This window comes from Narcine bancroftii, chromosome 2 (genome assembly GCF_036971445.1).
Source record: "Narcine bancroftii isolate sNarBan1 chromosome 2, sNarBan1.hap1, whole genome shotgun sequence".
Taxonomy (NCBI): Eukaryota; Metazoa; Chordata; class Chondrichthyes; order Torpediniformes; family Narcinidae; genus Narcine; species Narcine bancroftii.
Window position 1 is genome coordinate 19,280,116 of NC_091470.1, and position 18,078 is coordinate 19,298,193.

Here is an 18,078-nt window from a genome sequence, read left to right on the forward strand (position 1 = left end):
GACTTTGAAGAGAGATGATGCCTGGATTAGAGAGTATGAGGCTATCAGAGGAGGTTAGACAAACCTGATTTTTTTCTCTCTCTGGAGCAGAAAACCTGATAGAATTATATAAAATTATGAGAGGCATCAACAGTCAATGTAAATTTCAAATATGAGAGGACCTAGGTTTAAGGTGAGAAGCGGAAAGTTTAAAGGAGTTTCAAAGGAGAGTGTCAGTGCCTGGAACACAGTGCCAGACGAGGTGGTGGATACAGATATGATAGCAGTATTTAAGAGATATTCGGACAGACACAGTGAGGATTTTAAGGAATATTTAGATAGGCACCGAAGGTGATGTGTATATGGAACTAGATGCCGGAAGAAATTATAGAGGGGGTACAATTATAGTTTTAAAAGGCCTGCAGGCATAGATAAGAAAGGGTTAAGGAATTTGAGACAAGCAAAGGCAAATAGGATTGGTTCAGATAGACAACTTGATTGCCATAGACAAGTTGAGCTGAAGGTCTTGGTTCCATCATGGGTCAAGAGGCAGCAAATGGAAAAATACAGACCATAAGCAGGAATATAGGAGTAGTTATGTGATTAGCTAAAAGGACTGATCCTGCGCTGCACTGTTCAATGCTCTAGTGCAGAAAGGGCGCAGAGGATATTTCTAAAGATCTTGCAAGCAATGGGGCCATTGAAGAGTCATATCCTCCAGGACTCTGGGCCAAGATCTGGGAGGCTGAATTTGGCTCAACGGTTCTTTATCACACAAGGCATTAAAATTGAGAAGATGCAGAGATGAGAGGGAAGGTACAGGAGAGGATACGTAAATGTGATAAGCTTACACTATTGACCAAATTGTGTGTTAAACCGACAGAAGTATTTCAAAAAATGCAGTTGTGGTGGCACACCATTAGGCAGATGAACCGGCCCCGCTTGTAATCCACGCGGCAGGGCAGCTGGCCAAAATGGCACCATCGGGGGCTTCCCCTTCTTCTCAGCACAGGGCTCAGAAGCCCGCGCTGGTGGACCACTTGACACCCTGGTGACATCAGCGCCCCCCCAGTGCGGTTCACAGCCAGATCCGGGCTGGGAATACAAGTCCAGCCCAGTAGCCTGCAATAAATCAGTTCTGCTCACTGAGCTCAACCCGTCTGGTTGAGTGTTCTTTCAGTAGCAGTGTAGCTGCTGCTCCAATTGGTGACCCCGACTAGTTCAAACGTCTTTGAACCCATCATGAGTGAACCTGGGATCAGTGCTATATTCTGGCTCCAGTAGCCGTAGACCTAGTTCAGCCACACGGAGGCTCAGTTTCACCTCCGTCAGATTTCATCCGACACGACCAAATTCTACCATGTGGTCGCCACCCCGGACCAGGCCACCACCAAACGTGTGCTGCACCTCGTTCAGCACCTACCCGCCAAAGACAAATATGAGACCATCAAGCGAGTGCTCACCGGATCCCTCGGACTATCCAGGCACCAACATGTTGCTTGGATGCTGCACCTCAACGCACTGGGGGACAGGTCCCCGATGGAGCTGATGGACGAGATGCTCACGCTCATAGGTGATCACACCAACTGCCCACTCTTCGAGCACATTTTCCTCGACCATCTGCCCGAGGACATCCGGCCGTTACTGGCCCAAGAGAGCTTTACAGACCTGAGGAAGGTCGCTCAGAAGGCCCAAGAGCTATGGCTCGAGCGATTCCCGGAGGGCTCAGCGGTCCAGCAGGTCATGAGGCACGGGCATGACCACGCCAAGCCGGCCCTTTGCGCTGTGGTAGAGCATCCAGCCCCTGCAGGGGCCACCAAGAGTATAACCAAGGGCATGGCATCTGCTGCAGGCCTCTGCTTCTACCACCAGCGCTGGGGAGCCAAGACTCGGAAGTGTCGTCAGCCCTGCTCGTTCCAGGCAAATGAGTAGGCCAGCCACTGTTAATGGCTGCGACGGCTGGCCAAGGACACAGCCTCCTCTATGCAGGTCTCAGTCAGCGGCCAGCGGTTCCTCATCAACACTGGGGCCCAGATCAGCATCATCCTGGCCATGGCCATCGAGTACAGGAACCGACCTTGAGGACCTCCACTCCGTGTGGCCAACGCAACAGAGATCTGGACGTATGGAGACAAGACAGTCCATTTCCAGATCAGCCGACGGAGTTTCACCGTCTCGACCCTTCTGACCGCCATCCTGGGTGCCAACTTCCTCCTTGCCCATGAGCTTCTGGTGGACATTCAGGGTAGGTGCCTGGTGGACGCCCGTACTTTCCAGGCCGTTTGCCTCGATGCCTCCTGCACAGAGCAGCCACAGATGGCCACAACCAGCGAATCCTGGACGAGTTTCCGACCCTCCTCAAGCCACAGTTCTCTGCAACCTCGCCACGCCACGGGGTGTTCCACCACATCCCCACCCAGGGCTCAGTGGTTCACGCCAAGGCATGGCGGCTTCCGCCTGACAAGCTCCAGGTGGCGAAGGAGGAGTTTTTGCATCTGTTGGAGCTGGGGAATCATTCGGCAGTAAGACAGCCCATGGGCCTCGCCACTCCACCTGGTCCCGAAAGCCTCCAGTGGCTGGCGCCCCTGCTGAGACTATCGACGGCTCAATGAGACGACAGTTCCTGACCGTTACCCCATCCCTCACATATAGGACTTTAAGCCCAACCTGCATGGTGAGAGGATTTTCTTCAAAAGTTGACCTTGTGTGCGGGTATCACCAAATCCTGGTGAACCCTGAGAACATTCCCAAGATAGCCATCATCACCCCCTTTGGCTTGTTTGAATTCCTTCACATGCTGTTCGGGCTCAAGAAAGCTACTCAGACCTTCCGGCGCCTCATGGACTCCGTGGTCAGGGACCTGGATTTCGTCTTCTTTTACTTAGACATCCTCGTTGCCAGCAGGGATTGGGTGCAACACAAAGCCCACCTGCACACCCTCTTCTCCCAGCTGGCCGACTTCGGCCTCACCATCAACCCAGCCAAGTGCCAGTTTGGGAAAGAGTCCATGCAGTTCCTGGGCCATACCATCACGGCCAAGGGAGCCACGCCCGCCACTACGAAGGTCGCCGCTATCAAGGAGTTCCCATGTCCGGACAATCTGAAGGGGCTGCAGGAGTTCGCGGGTATGGTCAACTTCTAAAACCGATTCATCCCGGGAGCTGCGCGCATCATGCAGCCGCTGTTCGCCCTCATTGCAGCCAAGCACAAATCGCTCACCTGGACCCCAGAGGCCTGCAATGCATTCGAGGCCACCAAGGATGCCCTCGCAAATGCTACCAGACTTGCCCACCCGCACACCAGGCTGCATGATGCGCTCTCCATCGATGCCTCTGCCACAACCGTCGAACAGACGATGGCTTCTCTGCCCATCAGAGCACAAGTATAGCGCTTTCGACCGTGAGTTACTGGGCATGTACCTGGCGGTGTGGCATTTCCGCTATTTATTGGAGGGGAGGACTTTTACCATCTTCACTGACCACAAACCCCTCACCCAGGCACTCGTGATGGCGAAGGACCCCTGGTCGGCCCGCCAGCAACGTCACCTCTCCTTTGCATTGGAGTTTACCACCGACATTTGGCACAAGGCGGGAAAGGACAATGTGGTCGCCGATGCATTCTCGCGACCGGCCATCTGTGCGCTGACGCCCGGCCTCGACTTCGACCAGCTCGCCCGGGACCAGAAGATCAATGAGGAGACGTGAGCCTTCAGGACTGCCATCACAGGCCTGCGGTTCCAAGACTTCCCAACTCCGAGCAGCGGAAGCACCATCCTGTACGATGTCTCCATAGGCAGCCAGCGGCCAGTGGTTCCCCAGCAGTGGTGTAGGCAAGTCTTTCATCACATCCACAACCTTTCGCACCCATCCATCAGGTCGGCTGGGCCAGAACATGCACCCATTGCCAAATGTCCAAGGTACACAGACACACCAGGGCGCCTGTGCAAGAGTTTGAGCACATCTGGGAATAGTTCAGCCACATTCACGTGGACATAGTCGGGCCCTTACCTGTTTCCCGGAGCAACTTTTACCTGTTCACGGTGGTAGATTGCACCACTTGTTGGCCCAAGGCGATCCCGATGCCAGATGCCTCCACAGACTCCTGCTCCCAAGCGCTGTTGCACGGTTGGGTCGCCCGGTTTGGCGTTCCGGATCACCTCACCAGTGATCGGGGCATCCAGTTCACCTCTGTGCTCTGGGCACAACTCGCCAACAGGTTGGGGATCGAGCTACATCGCACCACGGCCTATACCCGCAAGCCAATGGTCTGGTCGAGCATCTGCACTGCCACCTTAAGTCAGCACTTATGGCCCGCCTCACCGGTCCTAACTGGGTGGACGAACTGCCTTGGGTGCTCCTGGGCATCCGCTCCACGTCCAAGGAGGATCTGCAAGCGTCATCAGCTGAGCTGGTCTACGGTGCACCGTTGGCACTTTCTGGTGAGTTCATCAATGTGCCTCACAACCCTCAGCAGGCACTGCATGAGCTGCTTCCCCACCTCTGCGCCCGTTTGGACTCCTTCACACCCCCACCGCCGCCCAGACACAGCACCCAGCCATCTCATATCCCCAGCGAGCTGCTTTCCGCAGAGTACGTTTTTATTCGGCAGGGCCCACCCGCGGCATCTCTGCAGAGACTTTATGAGGGGCCGTACAAGGTTGTCTAGCATTCAGCACGCTGGACATCGGCGGCAGGCGGGAACTGTTTACAGTGGACAGCCAGAGCACCTTGACCCCACCGATCCAGTGATTGTGGCCCAGCCCAAGAAGTGAGGCCGCCCAACTAAAAAGGACTTGGCGCCGGTTCTGGGGAGGTCTGTGTGGCAGCACACCACTAGGCAGGCGAACCGGCCCCACTTGCAATCCACGTGGCGGGACAGCCGGCCAAAATGGCCCCATTAGGGGTTTCCCCTTCTCAGCACAGGGCTCAAAAGCCCACGCTGGGGGACCACGTAACGCCCTGGTGACGTCAGCCCCCCCAAGTGCGGTTCTCAACCAGGTCCGGGCTGGGAGTATAAGTCCAGCCCAGTAGCCTGCAATAAATCAGTTCTGCTCGCTGAGCTCAACCCATCTGGTTGAGTGATCTTTCAGTAGCCGTGTAGCTGCCGCTACATAGTGATTAAAATTAAAGGTCGGCAAACAGAGGCGAAGAAAATCAAAGGAAACCAAATGATAATTTACAAATATGTAAAGAGCAAAAGGAAAGTAAAGAAAAGGGACTATTAAACAATGAAAGGGTAATCTGTACGGGGAGATGGAAGACAGGTTTAGGATTTCTTCATGAATACATTGCATTTGTCTTAAGGAGAAAATGCAAATAACATTGTTAATGAGAAGGTAGTGAAAATTAGCATAGCAAGCAAATATTAAAGGGGTTTCACACACTTAGACGGATAAATTGTTACTTCCTGAGAAAATGCTTGGCAGAGAGAAAAAAAAGAGGAAGGAGTAGATATTCTGGCTATTATTTTGTAATTCTTTTTGGTTTGAGATTTCTTGCCCTGGAACTAGAAGGCAGTAATGTGGCACTGTTCAAAAGATAAAAGTACACTGAGTAATTATGGGCCATTGAACCTAACATCAACATCTTCCAAGGAAGACTATTCATCAGTGTTAAGAATGAATGAATTGATGAAGGACATTCGGCATGGTCACATCAGAGCAGATTTTTTTTTCAGATGATTACACGAAGCAGATCGAGGAGGATAACTCCTTTTTTTTTCACACCATAAACCACATTGACCATGATACATACTTTTTCCTTTTCAAATATATACAGTGCCATTTTCTCCCCCTCCCCCTCCCCCCTCCCATCCCACCCTCCCTACCTCCCCCCTCCCGTCCATTTAAAGTACAAAATCTAGGAGGATAACTCCTTTATGCAGTCTACAATCCCCGCAAGATACAAAATTGGCTCAATGCCGGGAAGCAACAGTTACTGGTCAACAGAAGTTTTAATGATTGGAAGGCTGTTCCAAGGGGGTTTCTACAGGCCTCACAGTCTGAAATATACCACAAGAACAACTGACAATGATGTAGGCCGAAAACTACTTGTGTAGTTATGATGAGGAAGTAGAATATTGCAGGAAGATGCCGATAAACTGCAAGGTGGGTAATAATGGTGCCAAACAAAGTGTGAGACAATGCATTTGATGAGGAAAAACAGGAGAGGGAACTTACATTACATCGAAGGATAGTGAGAAGTGTTCAGGGATGAAAGGACCATGGAGGTAGCAGGACAAGTAGACTTGTCAAGTTAAGAAGAGCTGAGGCTGAGGCGCAAAATATCAGAGCAGGAATAACATCCAAGAGTTGTAGAAGTTAGACCAGGGCAAGTACACCTTAGATACTTTTGGTCACCACACAACCAGAAGGATGTGGTGGTATGATAGAAGGGGCAGAGGTGAGGAAGTGCTTGGGAGCTGTGAAGAGAGATTGGATAGAGTGGGGTTGTTTTCCTTGGGACAAAGAAAGCCAAAGGGAGATTTACTGGGGTGTATGAAGGACTTATTTCATGAACAACGAGATCAATAATAAGATGGCCAAGATTTAAAGTAGTAGAAACGACAGAGGAATCTTGAGAACAACTAGTTTATGAAGTGAGCAGTAGAGCTCATGTCATGGTGGGGGGGGGGGGGGCATTTGCAGGCTATGCCACCCCCCAATGAGTTATTTTGCACAGCATTAGTGTCACTAGGGAGTTGCAGACTACACTGGGTGATGTCATCAGAGGGGGTGTCACCAAAATGAAGCACGTGGTTTCGTCTCCACACACTATAAGCACATGTGTTTGTCTGAAACGCTAGAGGGAGGGGGAAGCTCAAAAGGCAGTTTGAGTTCCCCCCTCCCCCTCCTAGTTACTTTAATGGCCCCCGATTTGATCTCTTCTGACACCGACTCACTAGGGATCCAGAATTTACACTTGCATCATATTTAAGGAGTAGCTGGATGAGCACTGATGAGGCCATGGACCAAGAACTGGGAATTAGCTCCTTCCCAGCCAGCAGGGATGCGATGGATCAAATGGTCTTTAGCTGATTCTGATTGTGTGTTGTAACTTGCATGTTATACTGAGCAATAAAATAATTAGCTTTAGATAGTTAAGAATGAAGACGTAGTTGCAGTGTGAGGTGCAGATAGCATTGAGCATGGTTGAAGCTGATTCTAGCCATTTAAACCTGTGCTGACCAATTGAACCCAAAGCCAACAACTCCATATGTTTTGGAGGGTGGGAGGAAACTGGAGCACCTGGGGAAACCCCACACAGACATGGGGAGAACGTACAAACAGTGCCGGATTTGAACCCTAGTCACTGGCGCTGTAAGAGTGTCGTGCTAACCGGTAGACTAAGTGCATGTGCATGTATTGTGTGGGTACCTGTGTGCACTGTGGTCCATTGTTTTGTCTGGTTGTATATGTATAGTCAAATAAACTTGAACTAACCATGCTAATCGTGCCAGTATGAACGCCTTACTCAACAGTTTGCAAAAACAAGGCAGGTAGTGAATGTCCAACTAGCAAGGATGCAAACTTTCAAGTATTATGCCCTTTCCTTTTAAAGGCTTGATTATAATTTTTTATTTACCTCCATTAACATGATGTCCTTAGTACATTGGCTCTGCACTTTAGGATGTTGGACTTTAAGTGCCACTGTCCTTCCATCATGTAATACAGCTTTATGGACCTGTGCCCAGGATGCAGCACCCAGGGGAGTTTCCTCAAAGCTGGCAAACAGCTGGGTAATCTGTCAAAACACAACCGGGCTCTGTTAGTTCAATAAACTAAATGGAGACATAGATCCATACAGCCCAACCTATCCATGTCAATCAAATTGCTCAGCAAGTTGCATTTGCCTGCATTTGCCCCACGTCTCTCCAAACCTTTGTTGTCCTTGTACATGTCACAACTGTACTCATTTCTACACTTCCTCTGGCAGCTTATTCCATGTATCCACCAGCTTCTATCCATCTTTTGTATGAAATGGTTGCCTCTTGGGTCACTTTTAAATTTTCCCCTCTTACTTTAAATCTATGCCTCTTCATTTTGGACTCCCTTACTTTGGGAAATAAATAAAAACTATGACCACTTTTGGTCTTCTTATTCTGGGAAAATTACTGATCTATGACGTGTTACTTCGCTGGTTACAGGCAGCTACATAAACACTCAAAAAAGTGATTGATGACTGATATTTCTGAAACGATGTTGATCATTACCATTCAGTAAGAGTATCAGGTATAATTTGTAATTCTCAGATGCAGTTCAGAAAGGGAAGCATGAGGAAAGTATGCCTTAGGGACATAGACCATAAACACCAGCCGTCACTTAATTCTGTGTTAACTAGGCTCGTTAAGAATACTTTGAATGTGTATGATACTAATTGTTTAAATCATATCTTTAACGATGTACTTTGTACTAATTACAAATGCTGTAACTTATCCACTAGGTATGATGGGACACTTGACCAAAAGAAAAAAAAGAGGACAAAAAATCACCAATAGATTTGTGCTAGCAGTTAGCACAAGAACATTTGTGACAGAAATGTGAATTAGTTTATTGCTTTGAAAATCAAGATAAAGATGAATGGAGGCAAAGAAACTCCAGATACACCTGGAGTTGTATAGTTCAAGTTTATTTAACTATACATATTGTTAGGTCTGCTTTGTTCGAGAATGAGTGAGTCAGACACCAGACTGAGTTGAAATCAAGGTTCTTTATTACCGGATTGTAACACTTAAAACTAACAGTGTTAGTTGGAGAAGACGCATTCTAACGATATCAGCAAGTGGTATTTTTTTTTATACCCCAGGACACGCACTTAGTAAATTATCATACCATTACATTGTCCAATGAATAAGCTGTTGCTACCCTTCACTGTTAGTCTGCTGCTCATCAGCTTGTTAGTGCCAAACTTATCTTGAGCGTACAAGGTCACACCATCCTGTTACTCCTTAGTACTGGGTGACTCCTTCTCCAGTCCCATCTCATGATGTTTTTACCTTACAATCCCTCCTTTGTCCTCTTTAGTGGACAATCTTGCCCTGACTATGCTACCATCGCGTTACATTAGTTCGCCTATTATTGCCAAGCTCTATACGGGTTCTGTTCACGGGGTTTTTCGGCTGGTGGGCGAGGGCTCCCCCCAACCCTCTTTAGCGTATACCCCCATCCGTTTCCCCGATCCCATCGCCCGTTTACAAGTTTCCTCCCCGTTTGCCCCCAAGCAAATAACTAGCTATCCCTTCTAAGCATTAGTAATTAGTTAAGATAAAAGTTAACATTTGTGCTACAATCTATTTTATAATATTTGTTCTACAATCTATTTTATAATCCCTCCTCCCCGTCATATTCTCCATCAGACTCCGGATTGATCTCAGCAATTTTTGACGCCTCCTGTGACGTGAGATAGTTCCGCTCCGTAGCTTGTAGAGCTTGATATTTTGGAGGCAGCTCATCGCGGTTGGCAAAGGCTCTCTCAATGGTCCTCGTGACCAACGTTCGAATGCATGGAATACAACAACAGCCACAAGTGATAAAAATGGATACAGAAATGAACAATCCTAGGAAAAGTTGTCCCAACATTGTGCCCCATTTCCCAAACACTCCATGTAACCAGGACAAAACAGGGTTAGAGACTCCAGATTGGGCTTTTAATTCCTTCGCCAATGCCTTAAGTTTTGTCAGCCCCTTAGTGAGTGACCCATCTGGCCCTGTGTTATTAGAGATAGAAGTGCAGCATAGATCTCCAAACATGGCACACACACCGCCTTTTTCCGCCAGAACCATATCAATCGCTATCCTATTCTGAAGCGTCATAAGGGAAGTTTCTGTTGGTGTACTGCCTCAACAACGTCCCTGGTCACGTCGGGGTCACCAAATTGTTAGGTCTGCTTTGTTCAAGAATGAGTGAGTCAGACACCAGACTGAGTCGAAATCAAGGTTCTTTATTACCGGATTGTAACACTTACAACTAACAGTGTTAGTTGGAGAAGGCGCATTCTAACGATATCAGCAAGTGGTGTTTTTTTTATACCCCAGGACACGCACTTAGTAAATTATCATACCATTACATTGTCCAATGAATAAGCTGTTGCTACCCTTCACTGTTAGTCTGCTGCTCATCAGCTTGTTAGTGCCAAACTTATCTTGAGCGTACAAGGTCACACCATCCTGTTACTCCTTAGTACTGGGTGACTCCTTCTCCAGTCCCATCTCATGATGTTTTTACCTTACAATATACAACCAGACAAAACAATGGACCACAGTGCATAGTACATGCACATGCACATACAATTAGTCTAACGGTTAGTGGAACACTATTACAGCGCCAGTGACCCAGATTCAGATTCAGATTTATTATCAGAGTATCTACATGACATCACATATAACACTGTGATCCTTTTTCCTGCGGGCAAGGCAGAATTACTAGTTATTGGCAGTGAAAGAAAAAAATGGAACCAACGTGCACATGTAAACAAATTTCAAATCTGGTGCTGTCTGTAAGGCACGTCTCCGTGGAATTTCCCTGAGTACTCCGGTAACCTCCCACCCTCCAAAATGCAAGGGACTGAGGTTCATTTGGGTATAATTTGCTGCCATGGATTTAAATGGCCAGAATCAACTTCTACTGTGCAGTAAATTTAAAGATGAAAATTTAAAATATCACATATATATACGTACTGATAACATTTAAAATAAATAACTAAATAAAAATATAAATAAGTTAATTAATTGAAAGGAAAAAAGTATATATATATTTAATATAAATAGATATAAAAATAATTAGGATACTGCCGGATACTGTTCATCAATCTCACAGCCTGTGGGAGGAAGTTATTTCCCAGCCTGGCAGTCCTGATTTTGATGCCCTGTACCTCCTTCTTGATGGTAGTGGCTACTGTGATACTGTGTGCTGGATGAAAGGGCCTCCATAATTCTTTGAGCCCTATTTAAGCAACACTGCTGGAGAATGTCATCAATAATGGAAAGGCAGTCCCTAGTGATCTCAGTATCCTCTGGATTGACCTCTGGTCCGACACTTCACAAGTTATAGTACTACACAATGATGCAGCCAGACAGGTCACTCTCTATTGTGCTCCAGTAAAATATTGTCAAAATGGGGGCCAGTAGCCTTGCCCTCCTCAGGTTCCATAGGAATTATAGGCACGGCTGCACTTTCCTGACTAATGAGGAGGTGTTGTGGGTCTAGGATAAGTCATCTGTTATCGACAGCTACATGTAGATATTAAAGAGAATGTCAATTCTATGGGAACACCACAAGTTTATCTCCAAGTCATAAACCATCTCGATTTGAGCATATGCACGTGTTCTTTCAGTCATTGACTAGATATCCTGCAATTCCCCATATTTCACCATAATAGGAGATTCAGCTCCATAAAGGGAAATTAGAGCAGTCTTCTCAGAAAATTGGAAAGTGCAATAAAATGCTGCTCGTCCTTATAACAGAAGGAAAATAACTGCATTCCTTATCCCATGGCCTGTGCATATGTACCAAATGGTTATTGGACAAGTAAAATTGTGGGGTTGCACAGCACAGATGGAAACAGTGAGATATGAATGTGCTCAGTGAGAATGATGCTCTAGGAATATGAATATGCTACATATCCTATTCCAACACAAATATTGATCAAGTTGTGTGGACAGGGCAACAAGACAGAGGAATTTCAATTGAATGTGTAACATGCATCCTCAGGATCATTCAGTTTAGCTTAAGGAAATAATTGCTTTTCATTTGACTCTAATTAGAATGATTAGAATTAAGGAAAAGTGTGTAAAACATGCCCTTGTGAAGAATGATGAAAGACCTCCAGTTAAATATTATATTCATGATATTGCAATGTGAAAAAAGGTAAATGAGAACTGAAAGTCATTCTGAGAAAATAATGTTCTCCTTAACTCCAGTCACTGATCTATCTTATCAATTTTGGACAATGAGTGTGAAAGTGCTGTTTAAAATTCATCCCTCACAGGACAGAGTGGGTCATTTCTCAATTGTGAATACCTGTTTTTTTGTTCATTTTTGCAGGGAAAATGAATTTTCTTAAGCTCTTGTAACTGCATTCTGTTAAGCCCTGGGGGGGTGGACATTGAAAATACTTGCACAGCCTGTGATATGGGCTTTCTCTGTCACAAGCATAGAATATGCAAACAATAAGCTCAGGAGAATGGGAGCCACACCGCAATAACTGATAATCATACTTCATGTGTCAGAAAACAAACCAGGTCCATTAACATTAAATCACCTGAAGCAACAATAGCAAGACTGCAGTCTAACATTAACTATTTGATTTTAAAGGAGGTAGCTGAACTCTGGATTAAGTTAAAAATTGGAAATAGATTCTACAGGAAGCTAATGACAATCAGTAGAAACTATTTCTACAGATAACAGTACAAATTGGAAGCAACGACTCCTCCTTACTGATCAACACAGGCACACCCTAAGGATGTGTGCTTAGCCCACTGCTCTACTCATTATACACCCATGACTGTGGCCAGACACAATTCCAATGCCATCTACAAGTTTGCCGATGACACCAGTTGTCAGAAGAATCACGAATGGCAATGAGGAAGCGTACAGCAGGGAGATAGATCAGCTCGTTGAATGGTGTAATGGCAACAACCTTGTGCTCTTCGTCAGCAAAACCAAGATGATTGTGGACTTCAGGAGGAAGTCAGAGGAATACGACCCAGTCCTTATCAAGAGATCAGTAGTGGAGAGGGTCAAGAACTTCAAATTCCTGGGTGTAAACATCCTGGAGCCTCCAAGTTGATGCAATCACAAAGAAGGCTCGCCCGCACCTATACTTTGTGAGGTGTCTGAGGCGGTTCAGTATGTCATCAAAGACTCGTAAACTTCTGCAGGTGTACCGTGGACTGCATTCTGACTGGTTGCATTACTGCCTGCTATGGAGGCCCCAGCTCTCAGGACAAGAATAAAATCCAGAGGGTTGTTAACTTGGCCTGCGACTTTACAACAATCTTCACTCCATCGAGGACATCTACATGAGGCGTGACTTAAAAAAGCAGCCTTTATCCTCAAAGGCCCCCACCACCCAGGCCACGCCCTCTTCACTCTGCTACCATCAAGGAAAAAAGGTACAGAAACCTAAAGACGAGCACTCAGTGGCACAAGGACAGCTTCTTCCCACTGCCATCAGATTCCTGAAAGATCCATGAACCAAAGACACTGCCTTACTTTTAATCCCCTATTATTGTTATCAATATGTTATTTTAATTTTTATAATGTCGTAAGATGGTTGTAATATGTAAGTTTGCTCTATTTCTTTTTAATTTTTTTTATTTTTCACACTATAAACCATATTGACCAAGATACATAGACATTTTTTTTGGATCGACAACGAGATAGACAACAGACTCTCCAAGGCAAATAGCGCCTTTGGAAGACTACACAAAAGTGTCTGGAAAAACAACCAACTGAAAAACCTCACAAAGATAAGCGTATACAGAGCCGTTGTCATACCCACACTCCTGTTCGGCTCCGAATCATGGGTCCTCTACCGGCATCACCTACGGCTCCTAGAACGCTTCCACCAGCGTTGTCTCCGCTCAATCCTCAAAATTCATTGGAGCGACTTCATCCCTAACATCGAAGTACTCGAGATGGCAGAGGCCAACAGCATCGAGTCCATGCTGCTGAAGATCCAGCTGCGCTGGGTGGGTCACGTCTCCAGAATGGAGGACCATCCCCTTCCCAAGATCGTGTTATATGGCGAGCTCTCCACTGGCCACCGTGACAGAGGTGCACCAAAGAAGAGGTACAAGGACTGCCTAAAGAAATCTCTTGGTGCCTGCCACATTGACCACCGCCAGTGGGCTGATATCGCCTCAAACCGTGCATCTTGGCGCCTCACAGTTCGGCGGGCAGCAACCTCCTTTGAAGAAGACCGCAGAGCCCACCTCACTGACAAAAGACAAATGAGGAAAAACCCAACACCCAACCCCAACCAACCAATTTTCCCCTGCAACCGCTGCAACCGTGTCTGCCTGTCCCGCATCGGACTTGTCAGCCACAATCGAGCCTGCAGCTGACGTGGACTTTTACCCCCTCCGTAAATCTTCGTCCGCGAAGCCAAGCCAAAGAAAAGAAAGAATATACAGTGTCATTTTCTCCCCCCTTTTCCCCCCTCCCTTCCCTCCCTCCCTCATCCCCTTTCCTATTTATTTGAAGTTCAATCTATAAGATACATTAAACCCGTTAAACAATGTCATCACTTAATAAAAATAAACAAGAAATTTTACTGAGTCAGTTCTTTTCGTTGTCTTCTCCTTCTGTCATTTTAGGTGGTGGAAGTCCATGGTAGGATTTCTCTATTGTATTTCATGTATGGCTCCCATATTTGTTTGAATATTGTGATGTTATTTCTTAAATTATATGTTATTTTTTCTAATGGAATACATTTATTCATTTCTATGTACCATTGTTGTATTCTCAAGTTGTCTTCTAATTTCCAGGTTGACATAATACATTTTTTTGCTACAGCTAGGGCTATCATAATAAATCTTTTTTGTGCTCCATCCAAATCGAGTCCAAATTCTTTATTTCTTATATTACTTAGGAGGAAGATCTCTGGGTTTTTTGTTATATTGCTTTTTGTGATTTTATTTAATATCTGGTTTAGATCTTCCCAAAATTTTTTCACTTTCTCACATGTCCAAATTGCATGAATTGTTGTCCCCGTTTCCTTTTTACAGCAAAAACATCTGTCTGATACTGTTGGGTCCCATTTATTTAACTTTTAAGGTGTGATGTATAGCCTGTGTATCCAGTTATATTGTATCATGCGTAACCTCGTGTTTATTGTATTGCTCATAGTTCCGGAGCATGGCTTCTCCCATGTTTCATTCTTTATCTTTATGTTTAAATCTTGTTCCCATTTCTGTTTAGGTTTACCATTTGTTTCCTCGTTCTCCTTTTCTTGCAGTTTGATGTACATGTTTGTTACAAATGTTTTAATTATCATTGTGTCTGTAATCACATATTCAAAATTGCTTCCTTCTGGTAACCTCAGACTGTTTCCCAATTTGTCCTTCAAATAGGTTTTCAGTTGGTGGTATGCAAACATTGTATCGTGAGTTATATTATATTTATCCTTCATTTGTTCAAAGGATAATAATTTATTTCCCGAAAAACAATTTTCTATTCTTTTGATCCCTTTTCTCTCCCATTCTCTAAAGGAAAGGTTATCTATTGTGAAAGGGATTAGTTGATTTTGCGTCAATATTAGTTTTGGTAGTTGGTAATTTGTTTTATTCCTTTCAACATGAATCTTCTTCCAAATGTTGAGCAGATGATGCAATACCGGTGAATTCCCATGTTGCACCAATTTTTCATCCCATTTATATAGTATATATTCAGGTATCTTCTCCCCTATTTTATCTAGTTCTAATCTGGTCCAATCTGGATTTTCCCTTGTTTGATAAAAATCTGATAGGTATCTTAATTGTGCGGCTCTATAATAATTCTTAAAGTTTGGTAGTTGTAAGCCTCCTTGTTTGTACCATTCTGTTAATTTATCTAGTGCTATCCTCGGTTTCCCCCCTTTCCATAAGAATGTCCTTATTATTTTCTTTAACTCCTTGAAGAATTTCTCTGTTAGGTGAATTGGTAATGACTGAAATAGGTATTGTATCCTTGGGAAAATGTTCATTTTAATACAGTTTATCCTTCCTATGAGTGTTAGTGGTAAGTCTTTCCAATGCTCTGAGTCGTCTTGTAACTTTTTCATTAATGGATGATAATTTAGTTTATGTAGATGGCCGAGATTTTTATTTAGTTGTTTACCTAGGTATCGCATTGCTTGTGTTTGCCATCTAAATGGTGATTCTTTCTTGAACTTTCTGAAATCCGCATTATTCATTGGCATTGCTTCACTTTTATTTGCGTTGATTTTGTACCCCGATATTTCTCCATATTCCTTCAATTTCCTATGTAATTCTTTTATTGATATTTCTGGTTCTGTTAAGTATATTATAACGTCATCTGCAAATAGACTGATTTAATATTCCTTCTCTTTTATTTTTATCCCTCTTATTTTATTTTCTGTTCTTATCAGTTCTGCTAGTGGTTCTATAGCTAACGGGAACAGTGAGAGAGATAGTGGACATCCCTGCCTTGTTGATCTGCTTAAGTTAAATTGTTTTGATATATATCCATTTACTGTCACTTTCACCAATGGCCCCTTATATAATTCAGTAATCCAATTAATATATTTCTCTGGTAGGTTAAATTTTTGTAGTACTTTGAATAAATAATTCCATTCTACTCTGTCAAAGGCCTTCTCTGCATCTAAAGCAATCGCTACTGTTGGAGTTTTATTTCCTTCTACTGCATGAATTAAGTTAATAAATTTACAGATATTGTCCGTTGTTCGTCTTTTTTTAATAAATCCAGTTTGGTCTAGATTTACTATTTTTGGTACATAGTCGGCCAATCTGTTTGCTAATAGTTTAGCTATTATCTTATAATCTGTGTTAAGTAGAGATATTGGTCTATATGACGCTGGTGCTAGTGGATCTTTCCCTGTCTTTGGTATTACTGTAATTATTGCTGTTTTGCATGAATCTGGTATGTTTCGTGTTTTATCAATCTGGTTGATTGCTTCCAGGAGGGGAGGAATTAATAAGTCTTTAAATGTTTTATAGAATTCTATTGGGAATCCATCCTCTCCTGGTGTTTTATTGCTCGGTAGTTTTTTTAATATCTCCTGTAATTCTTTTATTTCAAATTGTTTTGTTAATTTATTTTGCTCCTCTGTTTGTAATTTCGGTAGTTCAATTTTAGTTAGAAATTCATCTATTTTGTCTTCTTTCCCTTCGTTTTCAGTTTGATATAGTTGCTCGTAGAATTCCCTGAAGTTTTCATTGATCTCTGTTGGATTATATGAATTTGTTTGTCCTTTTTCCTTAATGCCAATACCATTCTTTTAGTTTGTTCTGTCTTAAGCTGCCACGCTAGAATTTTGTGCATTTTTTCTCCTAGCTCATAATATTTCTGTTTTGTCTTCATTATGTTCTTCTCCACCTTATATGTTTGTAGTGTTTCATATTTTATTTTTTTGTCTGCCAATTCTCTTCTTTTAGTTGTATCTTCCTTTATTGCTAATTCTTTTTCTATATTTGTTATTTCCCTTTCCAACTGTTCTGTTTCCCGATTGTAGTCCTTCTTCATCTTAGTTACATAACTTATTATTTGCCCTCTGATGAACGCTTTCATTGCGTCCCATAGTATAAACTTATCTTATACTGATTCCATATTTATTTCAAAGTACATTTTAATTTGTCATTCAATGAATTCTCTAAAATCCTGTCTTTTAAGTAGCATGCAGTTTAATCTCCATCTATACATTCTTGGTGGGATGTCCTCTAGCTCTATTGCCAATAACAGGGGTGAGTGGTCCGATAATAGTCCGTTTTCCTCACTCTCCCTTGAATGTGGGCTGATAACAGAAATAGGTCTATCCTTGAGTATGTTTTGTGTCTACCCGAATAATATGAATATTCCTTTTCCTTTGGGTGTTGTTTCCTCCATATATCCAAAAGTTGCATTTCTTGCATCGATTTAATTATAAATTTGGTTACTTTGTTCTTTCTGTTAGTTATTTTCCAGTTTTATCCATGTTTGAGTCCAAATTAAGGTTAAAATCCCCTCCTATTAGTATGTTCCCTTGCGTATCTGCTATCTTCAAAAAGATATCTTGCATAAATTTTTGATCTTCTTCATTAGGTGAGTATACATTGAGTAAATTCCAAAATTCTGAATATATCTGACATTTTATCATTACATATCTCCCTGCTGGATCTATTATTTCCTCTTCTATTTTGATTGGTACATTTTTATTGATTAATATAGCTACTCCTCTGGCTTTTGAATTATATGATGCTGCTGTTACATGTCCTATCCAATCTCTCTTTAATTTCTTGTGTTCCACTTCAGTTAGATGTGTTTCTTGTACGAATGCTATATCAATTTTTTTCTTTTTTCAGTACATTTAACAGCTTCTTCCTTTTGATTTGGTTATGTATTCCATTAATATTTAAAGTCATATAGTTCAACATAGTCATTT

The 18,078-nt window shown here is 43.6% G+C and overlaps 1 protein-coding gene across 6 annotated transcripts in view; it reads right to left on the reverse strand.

The window, feature by feature from the left end:
• The window catches only part of adck1 (aarF domain containing kinase 1), a 650,404-nt gene that overhangs the window by 321,787 nt on the left and 310,539 nt on the right, over positions 1-18,078 (reverse strand). For 5 of the 6 annotated variants that reach the window (XM_069916023.1, XM_069916021.1, XM_069916026.1 and 2 more), the window contains one exon: positions 7,563-7,721. The exons of the other annotated variant lie outside the window; for it this stretch is intronic. In XM_069916023.1, the coding sequence (XP_069772124.1) occupies positions 7,563-7,721 (159 nt within the window). The remainder of the gene's footprint in view (positions 1-7,562; positions 7,722-18,078) is intronic. 6 annotated transcript variants of the gene reach the window in all.